General features: G+C 39.4%; 1 protein-coding gene across 2 annotated transcripts in view; it reads right to left on the bottom strand.

Annotated features, from left to right (window-relative positions):
* Nucleotides 1-255: 255 nt before the first annotated feature.
* LOC105255013 (inactive tyrosine-protein kinase 7) overlaps nt 256-24,828 on the bottom strand; it is a 40,282-nt gene continuing 15,709 nt past the window's right edge. For both annotated transcript variants that reach the window (XM_011264046.2, XM_011264047.2), the window contains exons 3-9: nt 6,179-6,302; nt 5,133-5,566; nt 4,639-4,935; nt 3,911-4,477; nt 3,561-3,836; nt 3,253-3,438; nt 256-3,163 (exon numbers count right to left, since the gene is read on the bottom strand). In XM_011264046.2, the coding sequence (XP_011262348.1) occupies nt 2,115-3,163; nt 3,253-3,438; nt 3,561-3,836; nt 3,911-4,477; nt 4,639-4,935; nt 5,133-5,566; nt 6,179-6,302 (2,933 nt within the window). In that variant the 3' untranslated portion in view covers nt 256-2,114. The remainder of the gene's footprint in view (nt 3,164-3,252; nt 3,439-3,560; nt 3,837-3,910; nt 4,478-4,638; nt 4,936-5,132; nt 5,567-6,178; nt 6,303-24,828) is intronic.

Below are 24,828 nucleotides of genomic sequence, written 5' to 3'. Positions count from 1 at the left end.
AAGTTATCTCGTATATCTCATCCGTGAAACTCGATCGGATCATATTTCCATTTGATGAAGCCAAAATTAATGCGGATACATGTTACAACGTTCTTCTGCACGATTCTATGTCACATTTTAATTCTTCGACAAGCTATTAATTCGTAATACGAATGAGATACACACAATTCTTTCTTGCTACGAGCATTTCCGCCACTGTCGCTTGCACGTTTAAAAAATTATCTAAAATGTTATCTTTTTATTGGTGATTCTTTCTTTTTTTCCTTTTCTATCCTTCGAATCTCTCTTTCGAACTATCGACCCAAGTCTTGTACAAAGTGGAAGAAGCAAACTTGCGTATTTCATAACTGTCTCGTGTAAGTATTATTACAGTAGAATTAAATGCAGAAATAGAGAACAATATTACAACTTACCGTTAAAATACGAATATTAATTTTCGTTGTACAAGTCGGATAATAATACGGAGGGTCGAATATATATATATATTCCTCTTATTGGACCGTTGCATATAGATTGTTCGCGCCATTTATCAAATCGTAAATCTCTTGGATGCACAAAAATATCGCGAGCGATACTTCGCCTGGTCTGATCAATTAGAATTGATATTTTCTAATTTTCGTATGTAAAAATAAGTTTTCGAATATCATTCTGTATATGCTGTATCATTATCATTTCTTCGCGCACCAGCATCCAGCCATAATCCTTTCATCTCTGATATACCAACATGACGAAATTTCTTCCAGCAATGAAAAATCACCCGGGATTCGAATGATCGCATTATTAATGAAAATTAATACGATGATTCATGCTAGTTTTTCGCGCTTAAAGAGAACTTACACGTATACCATCGGTATGTACAAGGCCGTCTTGTTCGTCAAATACGAGTGGTCGATTACGTCCTTATCACACATAAATATATATATAATATATGTATATGTTATAAATAATTCTTAAGTTTTATATGAATGTGTCTTAACAGAGCGCGTGTAAAAGTATGTAGGCGGAGATAAGATTTCCTTCGTCATTTGATATGGTCGTGATACTTTCTTAATATGCGTGTCGTTGCAGTGCCGAGTCCGATCACTGACATTTCATCGAGAACATCCGCGTAATCTCGATTGAAACGTTCCCGTCATCAGTTTCCAACTGCGGCTCATCTAACGATTAACATATCTTACGAGTATTCGATGTGTGGTGATCATATCCCTATTATTATATCGATACTGTATACTATAAGTATTGCATTAATTGCGAATAACGTGAATGGGCCCATACAGATTCGTTACTTAGTCCGACAATAGAACAGTCAATGGAGCGGAGAGAGAGACGTTATTCGAAATAAATATTATTTCCTTATCGAGCTAGTGTAGACACGATAAAATACTGTAATATGAATAATTATTGTGGAACCAATGGTTTACTATAATACCTATCTATATCTATCTGATACGTAATATATAATATGGAAACGATAGAGAAGAGATCGAGATAACGTTTAAAAATCACGATATAAGACGGAGATTGCTTGATCATGCGATTTCGAAAATTCGTGTAACAAGATAGCAAAATCTAAAAGTGTTCAAGATACAATGATAATAAATGAATCTTTGCGATAAAGCTCCTTTTTATGCAAGAGCTTTATATATATATAAAATATATCAAAACTTCTCGTACAGTAGAGATACTACTTACTTGATCACATATAACGAAGTGTATCAAAATGGTACGAGATATGCGAATTTCGCGTATGGTCTATACATCACGGTTCGCGCGGACGTATCAACGTCATTGAAACACATAATTTTCGCGCGTTCAATGATTAATGAGCAAGCATTTTCCATTTACAAAAGAAAGGTAAATTCCTCCTACTATTCATTATACGCGTATATAATTGATACGAAGCGTTTAACATGAAAGCCGGTTAATTATTCTCGCGTACGCGCGAAGTCACGGTTTTTGGGTCCCCTCACCTAGCTCAGGATGGGTCACCGCCGCATAAATAATCGGCGCTCGTCAGCCTTACCTCTCAACGTACAGCTCCGCACAATCATTACCCCTATTGCAATATTTCCGATATTTAGAGCCTCGCATAATTTAATCACCATAGTTCCAGACTACAGGCAGCTATCGACCACAATTTCGCCTATTTTCGAGACTACCTCGTCGAAGGTCGGTCTCTCGCGCGGATCGTTTGCCCAGCATTGCGTTTGGAGCTCCTGGAGAGCCGGCGGCGCTGCCTTATGTGGCTTCCATATGAGCGTTTGCGCCTTAATTTGAGCCAGCACGGACTCGTCGTTCATCTTGTTGAATGGCAATTCACCCTGGTGGAACATCTCCCAAACGAGACAGGAGAACGAATATACATCGCTCTTAGTAGAGAATTCATCCTCATACACGGCCTCGTAAGGCAACCATCTCAGCGGAATCACTTGGTTTCGATGCTTTGTGTACTCTTGCTGATATGGTTCTTTGGTCATGCACGGTAGCGAAATTTTGATCGTCAGGTTGCTGGCGATCAAGCAATTACGCGCGGCTATGTCTTTATGGACCAATCGGTTATCGGCCAAATGTTTTAGGCCCTTTGCAGCTTGGTTCGATAGCGATAATATCTGCGCTACCGATAATTGAGGTGCACGCGGCGGTTTTGACTCATGCGTTGGACTTGGATTGTTATCTTTTCGCGAGGCGATCAAGAACTGCTTCAAGTCACCCCAGTCAGTGTACTCAAGGATCATGTAATCGGGCTCCTCTTCTCGACACAAGCCGATCAACTTGACAACATTCTCATGGTTTAGCTTATGAAGGAGATCCAGCTGTCGCTTAAATTCTTGAAGAGCAATCTCGTCCTTTGTGTTTATGAGACTCTTGACCATAACCAAAGATTCCTTGTCACCGTCAATCTGATACTTTGTAGCGTAAATTTCGCCGAATTCACCTCGCCCGAGAGGTTTCAGTTCCTTCAGATTGCTTCGCGAAGCGGCGATTTTGTCATAATTCGATTTGGATTTCTTAGACTGGTTGCTACTCTGGCTCTGGGCTGTATCCGCGCCGTCACTCTTGTGAGAATCGCGATTCTCCTTCTTCTTGCTCGTCGAATTGGCTTTATTACCGGTTTCTTTTAATTCTGTTTGTTCCTCCGGTACATCGCCATTTTCCATTTTTTCTGAAATTCATAAATATGTACGTTGACTTAAATATATGCATTATACTGTTAAATTATTACGTATATATTAACATCGTGACCAATCATACCTTCCGTTTGTTCCTGTAAATATTGTTGCTTCCTGCGGCGACGTCGATAACGGCAATATAACATGAGACCAACAACGAGTACCATATATGCTGCGGCTGCGCTAAGAGTGATCGTTACCGTCTTGGTCATCATCGAACCATCATCACTAGCCTCCAAATCCATATCGGCTCTATAATTATCTCCAGCTTGAATCATAATTATTCTATCGTTATAAAATAGCTTCCAATCAATTAAAAATAACTCAGTAATATTTCACAATTTGAAATTATTATAATAGTGTAATATATAGCGCAAACGGAAAAAATACCTTTCACATTTAATTGGACTTCTTCCCGTTTCAGCCCACCGCTATTGCCGGCGGTACATCCGTACTTTCCTTCATCGCTTAGATATACTTCTTTAATGTACAAACTTCCGTTACTTAATACTTCGAAACGAGGATTATCTAAATTATTCATACGAGAATCCCTATCCCATTGAATGGTCGGCTTGGGATCACCCTCGGCGGCACAATGTAACATCACTGGATATCCTTCAATCGCCTCCGTTGGGTTTTGTGGCTGTATCGTGAACTTTGGTGCAACTATGAAAGACAATATCGACAATGTTAATTTATTGTTCGCTCTATACTTGCAATATAAGCACTTTGCTACTTACTAACTACATCGATGCTAATCGTGTGATTGATGGATCCCTGAGCGTTGCTTGCGATGCAAGTGTATCGACCCTTGTCTTCCATCAAAACGCCGTTGAAGTGCAGAGTGCCATTGATATCCTGCACGTGTTTAGGGAATTCCTCGTCCTCGTCTTCATTGACCCACTTCACCGTGGGATTTGTAGCACCCTGGGCTTTGCATGATACCTTCGCCGTAGAACCGAGCTCTAGACGTTTATTGACAGGCTGGGGCGAGAACTTGAGCTTCTCCTCGACCGTGAGAATGGCCTGATCCGAAAACAAGGATGGGAATCCCGTGGTGAATACCTGGCACATATAATGTCCTTTGTCGGACAGATCAACGCTCTTGAAATGCAAGGTAACATTGCCGTGATTATCTGTCACGCGGTATCTCGTCGGCCCGCCCGATTCCCTCAGCTGCGTTCCATCTTTTAACCAGTGCACGTGCGTTACGGGCGGTTCCATGCCGGAATAAGAACAGGTTAATGTTACGGAATCACCTTCCATCACGCTAAGCGATTCTGGAGAGCTTATGATACTCGGCGGGGCTAAAAATCAACGAGAATAAATATATATACCTTTTGTATCATTATAAGAATTTTAATTAAATTAAATTAATTGTATCTTAAAAAAAACGTATTATTGTTTTTAATTATACTAAATTTTTTTATTTAATTATTTATTTGTTCGTAGAATCATATAAGCTTACTGGATATCACTATTTGGACGGATATATCCGTTTCGCCGGCTAGATTCTCGGCCGCACAAGTATAATTGCCGTCGTCCTTGCCCATTTCTGCCTTTGCGATGATGAGCGTGTTGTCTTGTACGCGCACGGAGCCAGTGTCGCTTATTATATGTCCTGTGGGATCTCTCCAATATACTTTAGGTGGCGGAACTCCTAACGGTTCCAGACAACTTATTTGGAATTCTTGATCCTCGCCAACAATCGCTAATTGAGTCGGACGTTTCGGTTCGAAGGCGGCCAGTGAAAAGTTGAGTAAATCTAAAAATTTTATTTATGTGTCTGGAAACTTTGCTTATACTTTCAAAAGTACAAAAAGTTAACTGTGCGCAGTTAAATATAATTATAATTTTTATTTCATTGCAATTTGCCATTTAAAAAATATGAGTTGAGTTTGACTAATATTATAAAATTTAATTTGCTCCCTGAACACGACTTAGAAAGCTTTTGACACGTACAGGCAATTTGTAATTCGACCGTGTAAACGATTGTAGTGTCGTCCCTTATTCCGTGGCAGGAATAAAATCCCTGGTCCCTTTGATCAGCAGCGTGTATCACGAGAGTGCCGTTCTCGAGAATCGTCTGCTCCTCGTCGGATTCCAGAGGGCCGATATCCTTGAAAAACCACTGTACCACGTCCGCGTCCTCGAAGACACAGTGTAGCACAGCCGGTTCGCCGCGCTTAGCGATTAGATTTCTTGGAACAACCTTGATCGTCGCAGTTTCATTTCCGGAAACGATTAACGGATAACTCTCGGTCATCGGCGAGGCTCCTGCCTCGTTCTTGGCCTGACAGGTGTACATACCACTGTCCTCGGCGACAGCTCTATGTATGTGCAGCTTCTTCTTCTTGATCTCGACACGGTCGCTTCGCGTCACGCTCTCCGCATTTCTGTGAAATGAATGAAAACTTTTGCTGTAATCATCTCCGCGAGATATGCAGATTATCTCATTAAAAGTCGAATCAAATTTTGCATCGCTTAATTACTTCGCTAACACTTCTGGCAAAGACGTCAGATTTATTCCGATAATTCATCCGATGGACTTTTTCATTAGTGATTTTAGATGTGCTCAATTTAAAATTTTAAATGTGTCAATTCATAATTTTATAATGCACATTTTAATCTATTTTATTCCTTAAAACAATTCCTAATATAAAAAATCAACATAAATTATCTCGCGATAAAACTTCCCGACTTCCTTTACTTTGCCACTATCTTCAAATTAAAGACAGCGATGGACATGTATGAAATATTCGAATGTACGAAAATATCGAAAAAGACAAAGTTTTTTATTTTTAACGCAAACTCTTGACAACACCCAAGGGAGGGTCACTTTATAATTCATCGGTCCGGTTCCGTAAACGCGTCGGATATCAGCTAACGCTAGAAACTTGGTTCTCCCAGTTTTTTTGTTATTGCCCCCTTTCCCCTTCCTCGTTCTCATTATCATGCGAGATACGCGGGTAAATATACAAAGTTAGAGTAGACAAAGAGAAACCAACTTGAACCACTCATATTTCATGTCGCCGGAACCGTCGACGTGACATCGAAGCTCGATCTCGCTGCCCACGCGGATCGCGGATGGTAATTTCGGCTGCTGCAGCAACACGCTTGCCTCGCTGACCCCTGAAACAGAAATCGATAATGCCTCGATAATTACCAATTAATCAAACAAATATTTACGATGTATTATGTATATTAATTGTGTACACGACGGAGGTAGATGGATAAACAAAATAAACTTTTAATTTAATATTCCCTCGAGTCGAAATTTCGCTGCCATTTTTAACATCAACTTTTTTCTCGTTTGTGGATTCGAGGGGACTTCGATAATTTTAGATTTAACAATTAGAAATAAAAATTGATTTCTTTTATACTTTATATCTCAAATAGACAATAAACAGTTTTCTGTTTTTTTGTTAGAGACTTAAAAGAGGAGTTTTTGGCAAAAATATCCATATAGATTAAACAATTTTGAAAGATAGTGTACTTAAAATATCAAAGTATATAAATTAGATTAAAAATTAAGAAAAAAATTTCGATTCAAATTTAGCAACTAATTATTACATGCTTCAATGTATATCTTTGGGTAAAAAATTGATGTAAATGAGTGTGCGGTATAACACTCTCGTTTTTATTTAATAATTATCGATTATTATTCAACGAATAATACAACTTGCTATTCACATAATATACCGCGAAAGTATGCGTTTCGTGTAAATTCCACGCTCACGTGTGTGCGACGATACAAAAGAAAGATTGCAACATGTGCTATTAATATCGCGGATATTAGATGCGGCGAATCTAAAGCTAATAACTTGGAGATTATACGCGATATATCGCGAAGTGGCTGCGCGTGTAATTACGCGCGGTGCGTGCCCAACAATTTCTTCCCGCTGGCATTCTTCTTTGTACTACACAGAAATCAGCAAAGAAAATCGAATTAGAAGAGGAAGATAGTTATAGAAGAAGAGAGGCGTACGAAATAAACGAGCTCCAATTTCTTTACGATGTTCGATGCCGTACGAGACCACCCGGAGAAAGAACGCGCTTAACCCGCGGATATCACCGAAGACCCGCTGGAATTCTAGAATGGAAAAGAAGCGCAGGACAATGGAAAGGAAAAGCAATTCCACTGGAAATAGAGGTTGGGACATACAGATAGAGAGAGAAGGAAGAGGAGGGAAAGGTAAAGGAAAAGGGAGAACATAGAAGAGGACGCTCGATTCCTGGGAATGTCAGGTTGATTCCTCCTGTCGTTGCTCTCTCCGTTTTTGTACCCGGATCAAACCCGTCGTTGGTCGTCTGAAAATGTGCGCGGCTCCGCTTCTCTCTCGACGAATTTAATCGAGTCAAATAAAACACCGACTAAGAGGAGAGAGCGAAAAAGAGAGAGAGAAAGAGAAAAAAGAGAGAGAGATAAAAAGAGAGACTATGTTTCCATTCTCCGTTCGTCTTTCCTTGGCTGTTTGCGACATGTCGCGAGCGAACTCGTCAAAGCCGTGTGTCCCATATATTATTTGTGAGGGACAGAAAGAACCCTCGGAAGAAGAACCGAAGAGTTTTGATCGGCTGCTCTTCGCGTCGGGTGTCTGCCGTTTTTTTCTCATCTAGACTTTACGGCAGGAGTTGTCTTTCAATGTTCGAAGGTGTAACGAATCCATATCGATTATCCATATCAAGAAGAATATTTAATCATACCGTGTTGCTTTATATATTTATCTGTCAAAAATTAAATTATTCTTAATTTTTCATTTATCTCGTACATAATTGTAATGATTAAAAAAATAATAATAATTAAAAACTGTAGAAATTAACGAAGAGAATAGCAATAATAACAGCGGGACGATGAAACACGATAACTTATTTCGATGCCAGGTGGATGTTGCCGAGTAAATCTACATTCGAGAATCCTTAATGGAGGAGAAACTAAAGTCAAGCCCCTTTCGATTCGTCCAACTTTGCGGCGGGGAAGTAACGTCAGTTAGGGACGAAGGGCACGTCGTAATTCAGGGCAACAGTTGCCGAAGACCGTGTGGACGATAAGGCTTCGTTCATTAATTTGATTCATTAGTCCACGGCGTGAAATTGATCGGTCGCGCCGGCACCCTCGACGGATAAAATGAAACGTAATTACGCGCGTCTGGGGCCTCGTTAAAAAATATGCCAATAGTTGAAAGAAAAACGCGCGTCGTTAGCGCGCGGGGAAATCGCATTTGAAGCGACCGTTATGTCGCAAATTGCGCGCGCGTCACACACACCGAATCGACTCTAGAGTTTGTAAGCGCGCGATAATTTACTCGGATAGACTCGTTAACGCGAACGTAACGAACGATTCGTACTTCTACAAAGCGGATGAGCAATTTATTACTGCACGACGCGACGGTAGGATCGAGGTGTAACGGCAGCATTTGATTTATGTCTCAATTAACGAGCTTCGTTTTATAAAGTAAAATCTTAATCACACATATCAGATCGTCAACAACTCTAATCTTTTGCATTTATCTAAAAATGCAAGATGTATTATATCGCATCTTTGGAAAGTACCTGATTCTATAATATGTAAGTGTGATAATTAGGAGAGAGTTGCTTGCATCGTATCGCTTAAGATATTTTATATTTATTATTGCATATTAATTTATAAATCGTACTTTTATCAATTTCCAAAATCGCGTACCTTCTTTTAAAGTAATAAATTTGCAAATGGAAATACATATTAAGAACAAATAAAGAAGCAACTAACATGTAACAATTAAAAAATAATATAAATATAATTTATATTAACATTTTCATTTCATAAATTTACAATTTGCATATCTTATCAGTTTGTAATAAACGCAGATGTGTTTTGTCATTCATGAGACAGAAACGACTCTGGAATTATTCGAGATGGCATCATTAACACTTTGGTACTCTCAGCCTGATTCGATCTTTTTATCTTCGTCTACGCGGCGAGCTCCTGTCGTCGCTACTTTTTTCTCTCGTATTCTGTCCCTTTCGTTCTCGATATCGCTGACGCAAAGTGCAGACTCGGCAACGCGTCGAGAGACGCTTCAACAAGCGATGCGCGCGAACGCGATTAAAATGAATTTCTCGAGAACCGCGTAATAACTTACACCGCGTTAATATGGCGCGTTAACGAGTTGCATGTGCTGTAAATTATCCTTTTTAGCCAATAATTATATATTTAGTCAATTTTTATAAGCTATAAATCTAACGTGCAAAATGCATTAATATTCCATGTAAATTGATCGAGCTGTCAAATGTAAATGTTAACGGAAAGCTCATTTAAAACGCGGACCGCCGATATCAATTCAGTTCGTCGCTGCACGAACGTTTCACGGTGTGACCAACGAACGTCATTCCCACGAGATGCGTTTTCAATGTCACCAGTTCATGAGAATGAACTTTGAAGTTGTCACGTGTCCACGTGACAGTCTCTCCCAGCCCCCATAGTCTGATCATTGATCGTAAACCGTCCGGCTCGAATCGTTGCGCGAAATTAGTGGTAAAAATGTCTACGAGTGATTCACGGTCGGAACTGACGATACATGAATCTGGAAAGAGGAAGGTAGAAACGTTTGATTGTTATTTCTTCTTTCTCTTGCGCCCTTTTCTCAACGACGCGTGCTCGTCGACAAACAGGCGAGCAATTTAAAGAGAACTCGCGCTCGAAAACGCGCTCTTCCAGCATCGAGTCCATTAAAGAGCATTAATCTCAAGGAGTTATTATCGAGGAAGCGGATTTAAGGGTGCCGACAGAGTCGGCGGTACAAAGCTACGAAAGAGTCGCAGCAAGAGAAGACGGCCAAACCAGTCGCGAAACGAGAGAGAGAGAAAGAGAGAGGCAAAGAGGTTCTTCCCAGGTACGGAGGAACGATGGAAAGTTGAAGTCACGAGGAGAAGGGCTCGTTTGACGAAAGTCTCACTTTACCTTTCGAAGGTCCAAACGAGATTTCGTCGACCCACTCGAGCCATTTCTCTTACATTGTGGAAGCATCTCTTCCCCTCGACTCCACCATACGCTATCCCTTCTCCCTCTCTGTCTCTTCCTGGCATCGTTTTCCCCCTGCCAGCACTCGTTTTTCGCTCCGTCTCTCTCCGTTCGTCGCCTCTCGTTGCCCCTCCGCATCTCAGCGAGTCGTGTTTAAATGCACAAACGAAGCGACAGATCAAAGGAACCGCCGGCAGTGCGTGCACAGCCACGAGAGTAAAGGTAGAACGGGGAAAGAAAAGAGAGAGAGGAGACGAAACGAAGATAGACAACGTTTATTATTATCATCGTGGCCCCCCCCCCCTCCCTCGTCGTCGTCGCCCGCCGCTATTTCTCCTCAGCATCCAGTATAACCTCGCGTAGTCGAGATTAACTTTCGTGTAAACAGGCCGTCGCCACCACCGGGTGTACGCACACACTGCGACGCGTGCACGCAAGCGCCGCGCACGCCCGCATATGCCCGACCCGTGTCTCCGATGGCAACCTTGGATCGAAGGTCGGCTGCGGTATCTTTGCCAGTACAATACTTGCCAAGCACCTGCGCGCGACATATGTACGTAGTATATTCTTTTGTAGATTTAATCGAAATTCTAGCTATTTATATAATCTGCACGAGTCATGTTGATCTCACAAATCTAATGCATAAAATTTTTGGTTGTAAAAAATGTACGTTTTTAAAAAATTTTTTTTTAGAGAACTTTTGTGAGAAGAATAATTTTATTTTTGTTTTTTTCATACGAATAAAAATTCTTTATCATTGTTCGTTGGATCAAAGAGACCGACTCTGATATCTTCGATAACCATCTTCCTGCTTGTCAATATAGATTAGGATTTTAATTGCCTCCTAGTGATAAGAATTCTGAAGCGGTACTCGAGCATCGATTGCACTCACGAAATACATACATTATAATACAGATTCAGACCTTACGAATATTCAATAAAACGCAGATAAAATTTCTCTCGCAATTGGCGCACCAGATCAAGATCATATCTTGACCTTAAAGATGCACAAATGTACAGTATAGTTTAGTGACTGTTTAAAGGAATACGATCGTTAAAATTGCGTTAAAATTACTACAGGTATGTAGACGTCTAATAATTCGATACGACGTAGCAAGGGATATAACTCTTCTTCTTTCCAAAAACGATCATCGACAAAACAAGAACGCGGCAACAGATGTGTGTCATCCTACGAGAAAGTCGCGTGCGCAACGCGGACCACCCAGATATCAGTAGTTCGGCTTTGTCTATCGTCAGACATAACAATATCGATCAAGTTGCGTTGAACCTTCTACGATTAACGCGTGCAAATGCAGATAATTAATATATATGCAGATATATTGCAAGCAATATTAAATATATTTAAATTCCTTATCGTCACACTCGTAAATAATACAAATTCGAGCACGATATTTTCGCTTCATTTCAAGAAAAATGATTGTGCGATCGTGCACTTATTCTTTGCTGAATTGCCAATGCTTTTGTGAAAGGATAGAATTGGAGTTGATCACTTAAGTTAATGAAGTGCCAAGTTGTTCGGAGTTGGTCGGGCGAGAAAATATCATTCAGAAGTTCGAAGAAAATATCGAGTTCTACGCGAAACCGAGACTGAAAAAAAGGACACGAAATGTGCTCCACGCGCCTGTGAAAGAACTTATTGATACGATTCACGAAATCGATAGGACTTAAACGCAAGTCCTTCAAAACCATTGAAATAGTCTAGTTCCTTTCGTGAAAGTATTCTAGAATCGCTATCTAGAGGCCGAGCGACTAAAAGAGCGGATCTCGTTATTAAAGTTTTAATATTGCAGCAAAAGCGATGTTTCAATGTAAGAACTCTGTAGATGGCTGGCATAGATGGAAGTTGCCTGTCTTTTTGATATTATCGATAAACACTAAAAAAACCAGTTTCAAGGAACTTTTTATTTGGAATGGAATTGAGCTGAAATGTGAAATTGAGCTGAAATATTGAAGTGTTGTAGAAGCTCGTTGCAGAAGATGTGTTGATCACATTGCATCTTTTTCCCTTAGAAATTTTTGTCAAGAAAAAGGAAAGTAAAAAATGTTAAACAAATTTGCGAATAAAAGGTCTGATCGATCTGCATTCAATTATTATAAATAAAAAAAATTTGTTTTAAAAAATATTTCTCGTAAACAATTAATTTCTAGCAATGTTTAAATATTTGACAGTACACATTTTTAAATTTTTCCTATTAATATCTCGTATATAAGTTTTCTATATTTTCACAAATTTGAGAAATTACGAATATTTCACAAAAACTGAAATATATCGTTTTCAAAGGATAACATCACACGCATATTTTATAATGTTCGATTATTGGAAAATACTTATTTTATATTGACATTTCAGGAATTGAAATCCAACATTTTATATGCAATAAAATCTAATATTTTTATATTTTATATTTTTTAGAGCAATTTTCTGCATATATATTTTATCTCTCATTTCCGCATTATATTCATTATCGATATCTCAAAATTGCGATATTATGAGTCTCGAGTAGTCGTGCTATTGTTCGACGACAATATCTCTTTTATCTCGACGTTTATGGTTAATTTAACTAATATTACGAGTTCTACGGATACTTGATGTCTTCAACGAAGAAGATTGAAACAAAAGACGGATCCTCGAGTAGGATGTCGAGATAGTAGCGGTGAAAGATGTATTCAAAGCAATTTATACCCCGGTCTGTTTTCCTCATTCTGTCATTTCTCTCTCAAAGGCGTTTACCTTGTAAACGCAACGCCCGGGAGAAACGGGTCTTCCAAACAGAACGGAACTTGAAAGAAGGCCGCCCGAAAGAACGGGGCGCGCAACGGGTGGTAGGAAAAACGGTAAGCTGCTTTCATTCTCTCGTCGACGAGCTTTCTGAAACTTAGCGGTAACCTATATCATTTCCATATAATATCATCTATCTATTATATGACCGACTATCCCTTCTTTCAAATGGAATTAATTTGTAATCCGCAAACGTTAAATAAGAAGCCAAATTCAAGAGCGTAAAAAATATTAAATGATGGCTATTTTTTACATTTTAATATATCTTATAAAAATATTTAAAAATATTCCATCTGGACTTCAATTAAAATATCGCAAAATAGATTATTATGTTTATATATTTTTATTATTAAAGTATATCATCGATCAATATCAATAAATTATAGACTTTCCTGTCAAAAATTTGTATTCTTTTGTTTAAAACAAGAACTATGGGAAGAATCAATTTTTAATATTTTGTGTTTATTAATAGATTCTGAAAGTTACTGGTTCTACAAGTAGCTCTGCGCATTTTTACGATAATGGATAATTAAAATAAATGAACGCAAGAAAATATGATGAATATTTGATGGCGATCATTTCATCCTCATTAAAGATGCAAGGGATGTTGTAGCCTCTTCTAGGAGGATAGCTCCTTAAACGAACGTCTTTTAACGATCTACATGTCGAGAAAGGAAATAGCTTTTTACAATCGTCTGCATGTCTGACGATTTTCCACATCGCTTGTTAAAAATGATTTTTCCAACTCTTTCCAAATGGTAGCTATAGAAAATCTTGACAAAAGAAAATCACGACAAAAGAGAAATGTGATGCATCATAAATGAAAACCTTGACATTTAAGACCATTCGAATATTTTAAGAAAATTTCATTCAAGAAACATTAAGTTCTTCGTTTCTGGTCTAAAATTGAACGAACCATTGAATCCGATACACTATTACATTTATCAATGAACCTGACAAATTTATCACATGTTCCCCTCATGCTAACAATTTCTCAGAGAATTGATAGAATTCCGGAATATTATAATAAATGAATTCAAAATAACTAGTAAATAATCTTGAAAGCGTTATGTATTTACTTGCTATGGATTTCGAGAGATATATTGTCTAATTTAAGATCAATTTTTTTCTCCTCAAAAAGAAATTTGATCAACTTTATGTGTGCATGCATGTATGTGCATTGTTCGCAAAATACTACAATATATTATTCATATAATCGTAAATGTATGAGTTTTGTGCACAAAGGCGTCATTTAACTTTGCATCTTCAACGCACACTTAATTGCTAAACAAATTGCTCTTTAATTATATACATTGGCATTTGCCGTCCGAAAGTATCAAAGCGTGATGTTTCCCTATCAAAGGTACGAGATACGCGTGTTATTCGCACCTCTAATGGGTGCGCTATCGTAATACCAATGTCCCCTCTTCCTCCTTCTCATTTTCATCTAAAGCCTCGGCAACTTCAAAAAGCTGCGGAAGCCCGACGGATCGTTTTTCCCTTTCACATGTGTCGTAAACTAGTCAATTATGTTGTAAACGGAATTCGAGACGAGCCTTCTCGAAATTAAACAGAACGTAAATGTTTAATACTGGCTGTTTTTAAACTTGAATCAAAGACATTTTCATTTAATATCTTTATTAAAAAAATTTAACAATTTCCTATTTACATCATATTTATATGTATAATTCATCTCACGAAACATAGTCATCAGATTTTCAAAGACTGATTATATATTTCAAAGACTGATATATACACATACACATAAGATGAGAGAGAGAGAAAGGATAAAATAAGCCAAAATTACCAGGTCATATAAGCATGGCAATTTTAGCACAAAACACATGGACACTGTAAAGCAATCTACCTTTAAAGAGAGAAAGATCTTTCCTTCAAAGTACGATCGAATGATTTATCTCAATCGACACATCAATTCCTATTAGGAAACACAAGTTGAAAATATTCTTGTGTGTGATTTCAGCTTTACCTTCCTCGTAGCAAGAGCGGGTGCGAATGAGGAGAGACGCGCGCGCGTTTCCACGAGCGGGCTATTTATTCTGGACGAACAAACAAACCGCGGTTTTCTCTCGACAGTCTCTCATCGAAGGAGACGAAAAGCTACAAGAGGAACGCGCGAGCACGCCTGAGGCTCGTCTAGCCTCGTTGAATTATTAGTGGATTATGTCGTGTCGAGAATGCCTCTTTGTTCCTTTTCTTTCTCAAACGGCAGAGACGTTAACCTCGCCCCGCTTGCGGCGAAAAGAAGGAAGGGTCCACGAACGAAAGGGGGGAGGGAGAGAGAATGATGCCGAGGAGGGAAAAGGGGATGAAAAGCGTGACAAGCTAATTCTTTGCTGAAAAACACGGTCGCTTTTCTCGTTGACAGACGGTCAACGTAACACGATACGGCGGATGAGATAAGTGGGATATAATAAGGCAACACGAAAATGTGAGAATGGATATAAAAGGGTTCAGTTATTTGAGCTATTACCGATCCCAAGGGAAGGCAAGTGAATCGGTAATGCGGCTGGTTGCGTAGCAGGATTCATTTTCTAAAAATTGCACGCTCTGAATAAATATTGCGCGACGCAGGAAAAGAAAGTGCGAGCGAGAAGATAAGAGAGAATCTCTGCGATAGACAGAGAATATTCGTACGTTGGATACTGCGGCAGTGAAAGACAGAAGTTACGAGAGGAAGAAGATGAGGAAATCTACGCGTTGAAGAGAAAGAGAAAGAGAAGGAAAGATAGGGTGTGTACGTATATATGTGGCAGAAGGAGACGCGACCAGAGGGTGAGAGAACGAGAGGGATGCAGCTCTGTTCGGGGGTCGGTCGTTGCCATGGGAATCGGCGGCGAGGGGTATGGTGGGCCAGGAAAGGGTCGGTCGATGCAAACGCACCATAAAGTTTTATGGCTCTCCAGAACTGTACCTATTCGAAGCGCGCCCTCGTCTGTCGGGCTCTGTGAGGCCGACGGTTCTCTTTCTCCATAGAAAACTATACAAGCAACTCTGATAATATTTTTTCATTTGCTAAGAGGCAAGTAAAGATCGTATAAACTTTGTAACCGTAGTGTGCGAAACTATCGATAAAATCGATAATTGAGCACAGAAAATTATTGTCCAACGTGGAAAATTAATTAAATAAAATATTTTGAAAAAAATTTTTTAATTGTAGAAACGAGAGAGATGTCAATCATATTGCTATTTATAAATATTTATGATATCCTGTTTTTTATACCTTGTATTATAATAGAATAGAAAAATCAAATGATTATCCCAATGCTTTAGTGGGTTGAAATGCAAATATGAAGAACAGGATTTTTATTTTTTGTTTTTTCAAGCAAGTATAGAGAAAATGTCGAGTGATATGATGCATCAACTAGAATGGATCGCTTTTACTCGAAATTTGAAACTTGTTAAAAATAGTTAGTTAAGCTAGAAGTTAACGAGATCATTCATGCGGTTCGCTCGCAATGTTTTTCTTCATGTGCTTTACAAAACGGAAAAAATATAATTAATGAATATCAAAGAGAATGCAAATGCATAGAGTAATTATTAAAACAGATTTTTGATCTCGTCTGTAGCGAAAATATAGAAAACCCGAATAATAATTAGGAAAGAGGTAATCACTGTTAGATAATCGTCGGCAATAACTCGCTCGAGGTGATTTTCTCACGCGAAAAATACACGAAAGTCTGAATAATCTCGTTAACTGAAGAAATCCAGTTTTCCAGTGTGGCTACGGCAGAGAAACGAAGCGCGGTATTAATCTCGCTAATGAAGAAAGAGATTACAGCGGCGCCGTTTCTTATGGGTTCATTCTAGGAAAAGAGAACTTATTTATTTTTTTCCTTTACCTCACGCATCATAATTACCACGTCTCGGATTTCAGAAGTAGATATATGTAGCGCAAGATACGAGAGAGAGGGAGGAAGAGGAAAGGAGAGAATGCGATCGAATGTATGCGCTATCAGCCTTGTATATCACGTTTCAACGTCAAATCGTCTCTCCGACTAGGTTCTTCGCTCTTTTACAACCACAGTAAGATTGTACGTGTGTTTGCAAATGCTTACAACGTTCTACGAAAATATCTATCCTTGACATCGCGCGCCGACTGAATAAATTGACCGAGAGGATGTCCATACACACGTTCGCGATAAAGTATCGCTCGTGCGACGGCGGTATAAAGAGATTGCGAGAGAGAAATAACTACTGGTGACACGCGATATTCCTTTACGAGGATCTAACTCCTGATTCGCGATACGAGAGGGCAAGAGGGATCCGCCTTCGAATTATCTAATTCATCGTTAGGTGGATGGAGAGACGACGTGACAACCGGGGGGAGCCGAGTGTATTGCGAACGTGTCTCGAGTGCCAATCCTTAAAACCACCCTGACACACCACATTGTACGGAATACAAAAACCAAGGCGGAAACAAACTCGGCGCGAGCGGGAGAGCATGCTAATTATTTTCGAACCGTCAAATCTACCCCTACGCATGTGACGTAGGGCGAATCGAGTCGTATTCGAGAGTCAAGGGTTACGTCTACGTGGATAATACTCGAACTTTATTAGGGAGAATCTCGCGCGGGCGGGAGATACATCCGGACGCGCCGCACAGCTTCCGGGGTATTCTCGTTGCCCTTTTGCTGCGTGCTTGAATACCAGCCCCGATAATCATTTCTAATTAATTAGGATAAAGTGCGGCAGACGAGAACACGGCAAACAACGAGACTGCAACGATAATAAAGTTTCGACAAATACAATTTTATAGCGCACGAATAAGAGAACAGACACAATAAAGAGAACACGGAAAATATCGTCCGACAAGGACAAGAATTTCATTTTTGAATGTTTCTCTCGGTAATGTCATTAAAAACATTTCCAAGCATATTACGCGTTATTCCAGAAAATTATATAATTTGCATTTACATTTGCATTTTTTACTAATTAAATAGCTTTAAAATTAATATATATACACAGAATATTTTATGAATTCATGAATATATAAGATCTTGTAAAATGAATTATGGATCTTATAAAATTTCTTATTGCCCGAAACAGGACTTTACGCGAAAGAAAAATGATGATTTTGCAAAGACAGGGGAGTAGTTAAAAGCGAGCGCTTAACATTGTTTGAAATTTCCAAAAAAAACAAAATTAAAGCGAGAACGAGATAAAAAGAATGAACGGAAATCACTGTATCTCTCAGAAACGAACACTTTACAAAAGACTAAAGGAACGAACACCGGATGAAAACATCGCGAAGGAAGAAGCGATTGATGAGATCATCGTGAGAAAAAGGCATGTGAAGACGAGAGAATACAAATGCGCTCGTATAAAAAAATAAAAAAATATGCATTTCAAATGTTTTCTTCGTCAATTAACTGTGCAACAGTTAGATTTGAACTTATCTCTGGATATTTTTTCATCCACACTCGCGAGAATTTTTTTCTCGAGTCCATCTGTACTTTTTCGATACGATCGCCCGACGCAGATCCGGAAATAGTTACTTGCAATCGTTAAACGAAATCCCGACACACAGGGCTGTATTGCAATTACGTAGAGGATCTCTCGTGGGATATTCGAGCGAAAAACGGAGAAAAACGGAACAAAAGAATAAAGCCGGAAAAGGCCTGATTCCCTGCAATGTTCGCGTCGAGTATCGTCGCGTTCGCCCTCTCGCTCTCCGAAAGCTCGCTGTCCGGGGAGCAGATAAAATTGCTGAAAATAGTGTCGCCTATCTGCAAACACAGCAGATATATCCAGCCTGCACCCACGGATGTACGGAGACAGCAGGACTCGGAAGATAAATCATTGTTCCCTTTGACATCGTCGACTTGCTGCGGCCTGTATAAGCGAGAGATAAAAGCGTGAAGGCTTCGCGTACAGAGCAATGCTCTGAATGTGCGTACAATTTCCATGATTCCATGTGGAATATCTAAGCTATCTTTCGAAAGATAATTTCATATCGATGAACACGATATGTCTTGATACGTATATTTTCTTATCATTTCCAATGTTAGATTATATAAATAGTTTTCTAATACAATGAGAGTTTCGATACTTTATTAACATACCATTATTCGATAGATTTTTTCTCACGCTAAGAAAATTTTGTTTTCAATACAAATAAATAAATATATATTTTTTAACTGTAATAATATATTTATATTAATGGAAACAGAATTTTTTTATCATAAAGAAAATCTATGAATAATCTATTAATAGAATAGAACTCGAATATTGGGATTTTCGATAATATGAAAATATATACATGGAATATATTATCGAATTATCTCACGTTACATTATTTCATGAATCGTCCAAGCGCATTGATACATTCATATTTTCGCTTGATCAAACCGCAATTTAACTGTTTCCGATGGCGTTTGTTATTAGCGTCGAAAAAAAGGCAAGAAAAACCCGCCTGGATCTTTCGCGGTTTACCGCTGCGTTCCTTGCGCAATTTCAGAGATGAAAGATGATGGTTTGCCCTCTGTGCATCTCCTCTTGCTGCGATTACGTCGGCTTTACATGTGCCAGAAGTGGCGCGATGCGGGAAATAGAAGCAAGGATACCGAAAGAAGAAAGGACAGCGACCTTGCGGTCTCGATAATATCGCTGACTTCGCGTCGATCGGTTACGTTCGCATCGTCGATTCAGATTTTTCGAACCTATCGACCTATCATCCTCCTCGTGCACGAAGTGAATCCGGGCCAATCGACACGTCTGATCATCAAACGCCGAGGCGACGATTATCTCCAGTTCTTCCTCGTCGTTATCGTTGATTCTTATCCACATATCTATAGAGCGAGTAGTTGAATAGATAAATGTTCTTCAAAATTATAAATTTTCTCTCTCTCTTTTTGGTTGCTGAATATATCACGCACATTTTTAAATATATTTTTAGTAGAAAAAAATTTATAGTAGAAAAAAATAGTAGAAAAAAGAGGGTAAATACACTAAAGATAGCGCGGTGATGTGCAACATCTTTATATAAAGAACAAAAAAATAATATGAGTGCGCAAATATATTTAACGATAATATATAAGCTGTAAACTTTATATTGCCGTGAAGCGTCGTTATTTTATATCCACGATCCACTAAATACAAGAAGGACGAGGTACACAAATTGTCAGGCAAATGGACGACTTTTTCTTCGGTAGTTATTTCCGTACGATCGTTTATTTCCCTGTCAGCTGCGCGGTCAGCATATTAAATACCCTCGCGAGATGTTGATAAGAAGCGTCTGCACCGCCGAACGATGTGTCGTTTTCGCTTATAAGCTGACGAAGATCCATCGACGGGAATGAATAAAAAAAGTCGGCAAAAGTACATACAGCATATATGTATACGGTTCGTAACAGATCGTGCATATGCAACGACAATGGGATCTACGATTATCACGATGAGCATCCATCGAGGTTTGACATCGTCAATCGGCGAACGTGCAGAAGAAATTAATGGGCTCGCCAATACTTTTCCTGTTTTTACCTCGAGGAAACTCTTGTCATTCGATGCATCATTTAAGCGTATTGCATCGTGAACTTATGCATTGAAAATCTGACAGGCGAACGACTGTATTAAAAATTGCAGTTACATATTATCTGTTTCTTTTTGAGAATATGGAAGTATTATTCACGATACACAGAATCTAAGTTATTTTTTTACAACTATGTATTGGTTGTTTAATGAAATCTATAATAATCCTTTTGTCATTCAATATGTATATGTGTGTATGTGTATATATGAATAAAATATAATACGTGATGGCATGCTATTAAAATTTCAATAGTACTACAGCGGAAATGTACAATTGGGAGCGCACTTATTTTTCATACCGTCGCAGGCTGGCATTTTTCTTGCACCTGCAATTTCCCGTGAGAGGAAATTAAAATATCGTCACGACGACGCGTCGACACGTGAATTCACCGAAGAGCAACTCGTTACATTCTCGTGGCAGCACGCCGTAATATAAAAAATACATTTCCCGGCTTGTTGCGAAATAACCAATTCCACGGCTTGGCGTTGCCTCTCGTCGCATTTTTTATCGCAGCTTTTTCAGTTTGTCAAAGCAAAAAAAAAAAAGAAAAAGAGGGAGAGAGAGAGAAAATTTTGCCCTGGTTTGGTCTGAAATCGCGCATTTTCCGTATCGTTTACATCGAAAACCGCCGCCGCAGGCGGTAAAATAAATACGAGAGGCTCGACAATTTTAAAACGTGACGTTCTTTTTTTTTATCCGAGAGTGCATCGTGCGGCGCGATTCGCCCGCGTTGTATGCGATGCACGTCGGAACGTTCTCCAGTGAATCGCGACAATCGTCGATGTTGTTCATGTTATTGCAGTCGGATATACAAAGGAGAAATTGATCGTTTCAACCTCTCGGCGTACCAGAAGATTGTTGTTGCTTTAAGCGTGTAATTTCGCATGCTTTGTGTCTACAAATTTGCTTTTTTTCGCGCGACTACGTAATTAATAAATAAAAGTATGCAAGGTTAATTAGCGGATGAAATTAATGACGAGTCAAGTTTTCCATATTCACGGTCATGCTTTCGTATCTGGAAGATTTTTTTCTCGTTCTTCTTTCTATCCTTCTCCCTCTATCTTCTTGTTTCTTTTTTTCTCTTCCTTCCGCATACTTTCTCTTTCATCTTTTTTTTTTATCGTTTTCATGTGCAACGCACATCCTTTTCGCCCTGTTATTAGTCACGTTCATATGCCGCTTAATACGCCATGGACCGCATTCGTAGTCGATTATTCATCTCGATGATAGTGATTTGCCGATATAAAAAATATAACGAGTGAGGAGAAAATGTTCACTTTAGTTTTCACTATTATGCATGCTTCTAATGCCTCTCAATCGATTGGCAAATGGATTGGCTATTATGGAAAATGGAGAATTACTATTATTTTATAATGACACGCGTAAAAATATATTTCTTACACACACATTTTTATGACAACATTTTCCAGTAAAATTTATACAGATAAATTTATTCAGATTTTTCATTGGCTATATACACAAAATAATTTTATCGAATCATTTATTATAGTGAGTGTTCTATCAAAGCTAAAGATTTTGCAACACGAGCTATACATAGCTCTACAATTTATTGAGGTGTCATCGTTGAATAATATTTCACCACTAGTCGTATGTAACAATTATCGTTGGCGGTCAATATTTTCTAGATTCTCTTCGTAAACCATGTTTAATGAAACAACTATTTGCATCCTCATTTTATAAAATATAATACTGATAGATTTCGCTCGACTCGCGCATGAAATACACAAGCATACAAGGAGCTTAAAAGCTCTCTCCAGAATGCCTCGCAAACTCAATTTGCAATAATGAAGTGGAATCATATTTTTTTATACCAGGACCGCGACTGAAGTTGTTAAGATGCTCAAGTGCATCGCGTCGGCAATTCTCCTGATGGATTCGTGCAACCTCATCGCTTCTTGGGTGGAACTAATCCCGGAGTGAATAAAAACGCGGAGGAGAAGCGCAGATATCTCGCCGGATAACAGAGCGTGGCTCTCTCGCGCAGGCGTAAGAAAAGTTTCGCATTTTTCTCGCTCGATTTTTCCCACCCCTTCCGTCGCCTTCGATTCTTCTCGTATCGAGAAATCGCAAAGTGAATCCAATGTGCAAAATGCGAAATTATGTAAAAAACGGGATCACGCTTAAATAGCCGCAGCGAAAGCCGAGCCATTAACGACTTTGATTTATGTATCGTGCCATAATTCGCTCCTAGAGCTCCCCGTGACTCGTAGAGGAAGGAACGTGAAATATACGTTTGCGCCGCGGGTGGAGAGCGGCGGTGCGTCATTTTGCCAGCGCAATTCCCGCGCTTCCATTTACGCTGCGACTAATCAGACCCCGGCGCACCTGTTAGCGATTACGTTGCGCTGCGCCTTTCGTTGCCGCGTGTCGGGGAGAAAGAAGAAGGGAATGAAAAAATACACATCACGGAGGCATGATTTACGGCGTTAACGCGTTTTCTAGTGCCTCTTTTTCAGGTCGCCACGGTGGCGCGGTAGCCGTGCCGTATACGGGCGTCAAGTGTTGCATATGCCGCGATTCAACGGCGAAGGTACAATTCAGCCCGTACAATGCAACGGGAGAAACAGAGAGAGAAAGTGCGAAAAAGATGGGACGAACGAGAGAGGAGAAGGAGCGATGAAAATGGTTGGGAAGGCCAAGCTATGGCGATGTACGGTATACATATGGTAGCGTCTTTACAAATGCAGACGCGCATCTCTTCTAGGAACAACGATTAGTTTATCATCCTTCTTCTTCGTTATTTCTCTTCTCTCTTCCATTTCGCTCTCTCGTCGAGACGTCAATGTCAACGGCAACCGCGTCGACACGATGACAACGAGCATCTCGCACATACGGACGAAACAATGAAATGCAAGCAAGCTCTTCCTGAATTGACTTCTCCGACCGTATAAGCGAAAGGATCGGAAAAGAGTAAAAAGGAGAGAAGAAGAAAACCATAGGCGGTGGACTTTTTCTTTGAAGAGAGAGAGAATATTATTCATAACCAAGTAATAATCTTTCTTTCCCTAAAACAGGGCCGAGAAATTTGAATATTTGAATGAATAAGAAAGTAACGCAAATCACGGGCAAAAATTTAGTAATATCCTAGCACAAAGTAATAAGAGAAAATACAATTGTTTATCTCCACAGTAATATACATCTCTCCATAAAATTATATTGCAAACAGGATAAAGTGATTGAATAAAAAATTAATGGATATATTTGTTATTATCGAGGAAATATATTTTATATATTATTATCGTCTGATTTTTAAATTAGGCTAATTTATCTATAAATTATGAAGTTGCATAGGTAAACATAAAAAGGAGGCTCTTTTTTTAATCTTAATATTCCGCGCAGCAAGCTCGCGTGCTGCGAGAGATTTCCTACACGATGATTTTCAAGCGACATACTTGCATAGCACCGCCTTCCTGCGCCATCGCAATCGCGGGAAAAAAGGGTGCACGCACTCAACTCTCAACTAGGTACAAGCAATGAAAAATAGCCATTGTTGCGAGGCACAATACGCGAGGCCTAATTGTCGTTTGGCCCTGCGCATTATGCGGGGAGACTGCGCGCGATGCATTAATGCAGGTATCCTTTCGACGCAGTTGCATACGTGAAAAACATGCGTTCGCAAGGGAAAACTAAAATTTAAAAATTTTTGCACCGCATGATATTATATGTGAGTCTTGAAGTGTTATTAAGCGGTAGAGGAAATTGTCACTTACTGAAGAGCTAATGCACTCTTACATCAAGTTTGCAAAATTATAAGATATGCGAGATATGAAAAAGAAGTAATTACGGAATAAACAGCATATGATTATATAATTATGGTAAAAAGACAAATATGCTCCGCGTGAGGATCGTAAAAAGTACGCTGACAGTTAGTAAAATATCCTCAGAGAAGACCTCGAAGAATTCTGAATTTTCTGCACCCGAGAATGGAAACGTCGAATCCTCGTGCGAATTGCCTGGCTAAGAAAGTAATTGTTATCGAGCTTGCGAAGCGGAACGAGACGGAGAACGGATGTCTTATCGACCGCGTAATCCGACTGGCCTAATCGTCGTGCATTAGGGCAGCGATGGAAAACGAGCGGGGAAAATAGATATTTGGTAGTTAGACCGCCGTCGCCGTCGTTCTTACTCGCAATCGTATTCCGGCACGCAATCGTTAATCACCGAGCCTTTACCTCGCGCATCGGAGGAAGACGAGATTTTTCTGCATGACTGCACGCACTTCGGATCTTATCATCGCGTACACGGGGCACTTTGCGTTACGTTAATAGCCACGTAACGCGCTTCTTCA

The sequence above is a fragment of the Camponotus floridanus genome, unplaced genomic scaffold, assembly GCF_003227725.1.
Source record: "Camponotus floridanus strain SB8 unplaced genomic scaffold, Cflo_v7.5 scaffold12, whole genome shotgun sequence".
NCBI lineage: Eukaryota > Metazoa > Arthropoda > Insecta > Hymenoptera > Formicidae > Camponotus > Camponotus floridanus.
Note: the sequence above shows the minus strand (reverse complement) of the source record. Positions and strands in the feature narration are given on the sequence as shown.